Source organism: Octopus bimaculoides, chromosome 16 (genome assembly GCF_001194135.2).
Source record: "Octopus bimaculoides isolate UCB-OBI-ISO-001 chromosome 16, ASM119413v2, whole genome shotgun sequence".
NCBI classification, from domain to species: Eukaryota; Metazoa; Mollusca; class Cephalopoda; order Octopoda; family Octopodidae; genus Octopus; species Octopus bimaculoides.
In genome coordinates this window covers 22097226-22103701 of record NC_068996.1, presented here as the reverse complement: position 1 = coordinate 22103701, position 6476 = coordinate 22097226, and the positions used below count along the sequence as shown (strand labels likewise).

General features: G+C 37.7%; 2 protein-coding genes across 3 annotated transcripts in view; one reads left to right on the top strand and one right to left on the bottom strand.

Moving 5' to 3' along the window:
* Positions 1-365, bottom strand: part of LOC106871310 (trafficking protein particle complex subunit 11) — a 76437-nt gene extending 76072 nt beyond the window's left edge. The window contains exon 1 of the mRNA XM_014917694.2: positions 243-365. The gene's annotated coding sequence lies outside the window, so the exon portion shown is untranslated. The remainder of the gene's footprint in view (positions 1-242) is intronic.
* Positions 366-552: 187 nt separating this feature from the next.
* LOC106871311 (KIF-binding protein) overlaps positions 553-6476 on the top strand; it is a 20525-nt gene continuing 14601 nt past the window's right edge. The window contains exon 1 of one of the 2 annotated variants that reach the window (XR_001409648.2): positions 553-2977. Coding sequence is in view for 1 of the 2 variants with exons in the window: in XM_014917695.2 (XP_014773181.1) it covers positions 590-2401 (1812 nt within the window). In the remaining variant the exon portion in view is untranslated. The remainder of the gene's footprint in view (positions 2978-6476) is intronic. The other variant, XM_014917695.2, reaches the window with a different exon arrangement.

The window sequence follows — 6476 nt, the reverse complement described above, 5'->3', positions numbered from 1 at the left end:
TGTGTGTATGTGTATATATATATATATATATATATATATATATGGAGAATTTTAATTTAGCTCTGCATTATTCATTCAGAAGTCAACCGAATCAATGAATAACATTTATTTTGATTCTCGTTCAACACATTTCTCCGCCCCTTTTTCTAACAATACATTAAATTTAGTTCTATATTTCACACATATATTCACTGTTATACAATATATCTAAAAGTATAGAGTGTAATAATAAGTAAACTTACTACTTTGTCAATGTGAGCCGGATGAAGAGAGCAGGCATCGGTTAAAAAAAAAATTATCTAATTACAATATCTTCTGGTCATCTGAAATAGACGGAATTACAGTGTCATAGCGCAGCAAATAGATATCATTACAACAACTTGGTAATATAATCTTAAATTGAAAATGTAAATATTCTTGGTAATAAGCTCGATGTAAGAAATATTAAAAAAAATTTTAACTATAATTTAGGAGTTTTATTGAACTATACCTCTTTAAATATCAACAAGTGATTTCGTATGTTTTGTTTTAATGACACGAAAATTTTCGGTTTATAAAATACACTCTGCAGAAAATAGAAAATACAAACATGGCTGATTCACGCTCTTATATGATTGAGAAAGGCTATGAAGAATATAAAAAAGCAAAGCATCTTAGCGAAGAAGAATCTAAGAAAGACCCTGAAAATGAGCCTTTCAAGTCTAAATACAAAGCCAGAGATATATTGCTTTCCTTGCGTGATAAAATGAATGCATTTTTAACTGACACGAATGATTTACTTACAAAAATTTTAATCGCAGGACTAAATCTTCAACTGGGAGTGAATCATCTTGAAACAGAAGAACTAGGAGTCGGTGAGGAATACCTTACTAAAGTTTTAAAAGACATTGAGGATCATAAATTGAACAAGAGTTCTTGTAACATATACCAAGAAGCCCTCAATAATTTGGGGATTCTATGGAGCCACCGAGGAGAATTTGGTTTGGACGAAGCCGTGAAGTATTTAGAACTAGCCGAAAATCTTTACAATGATTTTAAACATGAAGTAGGTGGAGCCCCTCATTCAGTTGAAGAACTTTTCCGGCCTGAAGGTGAGGATAATGATCTTATTGAACACGATCGTGATGTACACTTTGAAAATACTTACACGCATACAATGTTTTATTTGGCACAAGTCTATGCTGGCAAAGGCAATAGAGAACTTTCTGCTAAGTACTGTCACCAAACTTTACTTAGACAACTAGAATCAAACCAGTATAACCCATTAGAATGGGCTATAAATGCTGCTAGTCTTTCTCAATACTATCTTAGTGTGGATGATTATATGATGGCAAGGCATTGCCTCGCTAGTTCTTGCTACATATTACAGGAAGCTGATGACTCTACCATTGAAAGTACTAACGACAGCATTGCACGGCGCAAAGCTGACATCAGCCGCTGTTGGGCAAAATATGGTTTATCGCTTCTTGAGTCCTCTAAAGAATTCTCTATAATTAATCTTATCGGACATTTGGACAGAACTGATTTGGTAAATGAGAAAAAAAATTCATCGGAAGCTGACCATAATGCAGATAAAGAGCCGATTGCTGAAACTGAAACTCCCGAAAATTCGGATAAAAATACAGCTCGATTCAAACTGGAATTAACAGATTTGGAAGAAAATATGCCTGCAAAATTTGTAAAAGATTTCCCGTCTGCACGAGAAGTATTTATTGCTGTTCAAAAGTGGTTAAACGATGCGAAAGAATATTATGTTATTGACAGCTATTGCAATGATTATGTTGAAATAATGAGGGATCATAGTAAGGCTTATAAACTGTTAGCGTGTTTTGAAACTGACCAAAATCGACAGTGTAAGATGCAAAAGCGTCGCATAGATTTACTAAGTAAACTACTCGAAGCACTTAATGCGCAGCATTATCTCCACGTTTGTCGTCAATTAATGTACGAACTTGCAGAAACATACTCCAGTTTATTAGATATCAAGGTAAACATATTTCAAAATGAGGAATCTTCGAGGACACCACATGCAATTAAAAAAATTAATTTATTAGTCTCTCAAAGCATCGACCATTACATGAAATACATCCATTCAATCAAAGGTGGTCGTGCACAATTGCCAGATAAGCTCGACGAATCTGATGTTCGTCCAACATTAATTGCATATTTTTGTGTCGGCAACCTTTACACAAAATTCATTTGTTCAGATGCGGAGATGAAAATCAAAAATATTGAAAGAAGGCTTGCATGTTTCAAATGTATTGTTGATTATTGTCGTAAGGACCCAAAGGGATCGGAATTTATTGCTAATGAATTGCATATATGTGAGGAAATGGTGGAGCTTTTGCCCAGAAAAATAGAACAACTTAAAATGGACCCGTCAGCTGATATCACATGTTAATCTTATGTTTTTCTTCTATGGTAAACTGATTTTATTTCTTTTTAAACGATATTTATTTTAATGAAGGCAATCCTTCGATATAACTCGACAAAACCAAAACAAACACTCGGCTGTTTTCGTGACAACTCGACAATTCACTTCGGATATCTTCGTGACCTCTGTGTGTGTGTGCTTGTTCTTGTCAGTTTGTGTCAACTGTCACGGAGGTCACGAAGATATCCGAAGTGAATTGTCGAGTTGTTACAGAAACAGCCAAGTGTTTGTTTTGGTTTTGTCGAGTTGTCTTTTTAATTGGGACTTTTAAATAAGTTGTAAATGCAGTTAATAATTCATTGGGTGTGATGAACAGATATAACTTCGAAGTTAAATAGCAACTGTATCAACCTGGGAGAACATGCGAAAACCATGAGTAATGTCCCTTCTCTGTGGTAGTTTGTAGGACTGCGGAAAGGTTGTTATTTCTATGTACATATTCTTTTATTCGTTTATTTTTGCTTTAGTCCTACTTGGAGCACCGTCTGCTTGTTCCTCTCTGTGTGTGTGTGTGTACGGATTTTACGTACACACATGTAGCAGGTAAGAACAAATATGCAAAGCTTTTTTTCTTCAAGTTTAAAATGCGACATTGTTGGTGTAATTTCGTTATGTCTACATTCCACAACACATAAATACATAAAAACAGAACACAAACAAGAACAAGCAAACGCACACATAAAGAACAAGCACGCACATACACAAACAAGAACAAGTACGCACACACACAAACAAGAACAAGCATGCACGTACCCACACACACAGGAACAAGCATGCACACACACACACAAACAAGTACAAGCACGCACACAGGAACAAGCATGCACACACACACACAAACAAGTACAAGCATGCACACAAACAAGTACAAGCACGCACACACACACACACACACAAAAACAAGCATGCATACACAAGCAAGAGCAAGCACACACACAAACAAGAACAATTACGAACGCGCACACACAAAGAACAAGCATGCACACGCTCGCGCGCGCATACAGGAACAAGCACGCCCACACGTATAACCCATTAGCTTTCTCTTTCCATTTCGATACGTCAACTGACAGTTGACAAGACAACGTGTACTCACGGGAATTACCGGTCATTTTTCAGTTAAAATTGAAGAATGCTGGGTTTTAATTTAAGAAATCGATCCCAGGACTTATTCTTTTTAAAGCATGGTATTTATTCTATCTGTCTCTGTTGAACCACTAAGTTATGGGGACATAACCACACCAACACCAGTTGTCAAGCGGTGGAATGGAGGGACAAAAACATACACACACACATATATATATATATATATGACGGGCTTCTTTTAGTTTCCATCTGCCAAATGCACTCGCATGGCTTTGGTCGGTCTGAGGCCATAGTAGGATATACTTGCCCAAGGTGCCACACATTGGGACTGAACCCAGAACTATGTGGTTGGGAAGCAAGTTTCTTACCACATAGCCTTGCCTTGTCAATACTCATCCCAACACAGTATTTTAGTAGTAATTTAATAGTCTAGGTTGTTAACTGTTTTGTAGAACAAGCCGAAAATCTTTACAATGATTTTAAATGTTCTAAACATTAAATGTTTTTAAAGTCACCCGATCTAACTTCTCTGCTGTCTCTTTAAAATCCTCCAACCATCATCAAATGTTTGAGGGCAAATTTAGCTCACTTCCTCCTGTCTGAAGTCTAGATCTATGACTTCTTTTGACTCTCCCACTTTTTTTGAGCACTCTTCAAATATGCATGCCCTTAACTTAGTTCTCGGGGCGATTCATTATGACATTTTTACTCAAGGACACAACACGTAGCCAGGAATTGAACTTGTGACCTTACAATTGTGAGCCAAATACTCCAATCACTAAGCCACATGCCTTCACTGCTGTCCTCTACAAGTAACAAAGTCAATGTATATGCTTGACTAACATATAAGATACTTCAAACACTGTTGATTTGTATCTCACCTCCAAACCATTGCTGTCTTAGCATCTAGTAAAGTGTTCCAATTACTACATTATGGCTAACCACCACACAGTGTCAGACCTTTTGACACTTCAGGCTGGCTCACTCATTAGAACTTCACCAGTTCTACAGTGATGTATATATGTGCTATACCTTATGGCACATGTGCTCTATTACTGACCCACTCAAAGCAGGTAAGCAAGGTGACTGAAACCATCCTCTTAGATATAGCCCTCACATAATCAAAAGTGCATAACCTCCAAAATTCTAAGGCCAGATGTCCTCAATGTTAATACCTGCCTGTTTTCAAGTGAAGTACTAATCTCCTATCACCGTCGTTTATATATATATATGGGAAGTGAATGCAAGTGAAGTGGTACAGAGTATTTGGACAGGTAAGTTTGTAAAAGGAGATAGAGTGGAAGGGGAATGCAATGAATGGTGAACACAGGTGGAGATTAAGATGTCAGGAAGATGAATTGTTGGAGAGATTTGTCAAGGACAGATTGTGTGCAGGGGCATAGACATTAGCAACATGTCTTCAGGGCCTCCTTTTTACAAAGTTGAATGAGTCTTTTCAAGTACAGCAAATTGCCAATCACCTCCATCTTTTGTTATCTCTTCAGTGAAGCTCAACATCTAGACCCAAAGTTTCTCACCACATTGTCCCTTGTCTTTCTTGTTCTTCCTCTTTCATAGGTTCCATTCACTTTTAACAACTGGTACTTCTTTATGCAACTGTCCTCGTCGTCGTTTAACGTCCGCTTTCCATGCTAGCATGGGTTGGACGATTTGACTGTGGACTGGTGAAATCAGATGGCTACACCAGGCTCCAATCTGATCAGGCAGAGTTTCTACAGCTGGATGCCCTTCCTAACGCCAACCACTCAAAGAGTGTAGTGGGTGCTTTTACGTGCCACTGGCACAAAGGCCAGTCAGGTGGTACTAGCAACGGCCACGCTCTAAATGGTGTTTTTTACATGCCACCCACACAAGAGCCAGTCCCGGGGCACTGGCAACAATCTCGCTCGAAAGTCCTTACACATGCCACGGGCACAAGTGCCAGAAAGGCGACGCTGGGCACAGATGCCATCACGATTTCGCTTTCGCTTGTCCTCATCCATATATATAACCTAACCATATTGATGCAGTCTTCTCTCTTCCACATTACATCTGATGTCTCTTATGCCTAATCTTTCTCTTGATACATTTACACTTTATTGTACACGCACTGATGTGCACACCCGGTGGAGCATGCTAACTGGGTTTCTTTCAAGCTTTCACATGTCCTCTGCATTCGCAGACCATGTTTCACTACCATTTAGCATTGCTTGTCACTCTGAGAAAGAGTGACCTTTTATTGCCAACAGAGATAGTAGCTCTCTGAACTTTCTCCATCCTATTCCTATTCTAGCAACTATACTTTCAGAACAACTTCATCCACTGCTAATTAGATTACTTAGGTAAAGAAACTATCTACTACCTCAAAAGATCCTTCTGGGCATTCAAGGAAATCTATTTCTTGTGTGTTCTTAGTATCCATTGTTCTTGCACATCTATCGCACAAAGTTCATGTTCTGTGTTAACCTTCCTGTAATTCCACTGCACCTCTTATGTTTCTGCAGTTTGCATTTGGTACATTGTGTGGGATTTCTACATACACCTTTTCTATACATTGAACAGGGCCATTTTCCTGACAGGATTAGTAGTTTATCCACTTATCTGCTGACGAGAACTTTGGTCTTTTTATTTTTTTTGAATTTTCAGAAAATTTTCTACGCACAGGAATTCATATGATTATAAAAAGAAAATTTTTACATTTTTAAAATATTTTATTTGTTTCGGTCATTTGACTGTAGCCTTGCTGGAGCACCACCTTTAGTCGAGCAAATCGACCACAGGACTTATTCTTTGTAAGCCTAGTACTTATTCTATTGGTCTCTTTTGCCAAACTGCTAAGTTATGAGGACATAAACACACCAGCATCTGTTGTCAAGTGATGTTGGAGGGACAAACACACACATATCTCTCTCTCTATCTATCTATATATATATATATATATATATATATATATATATAT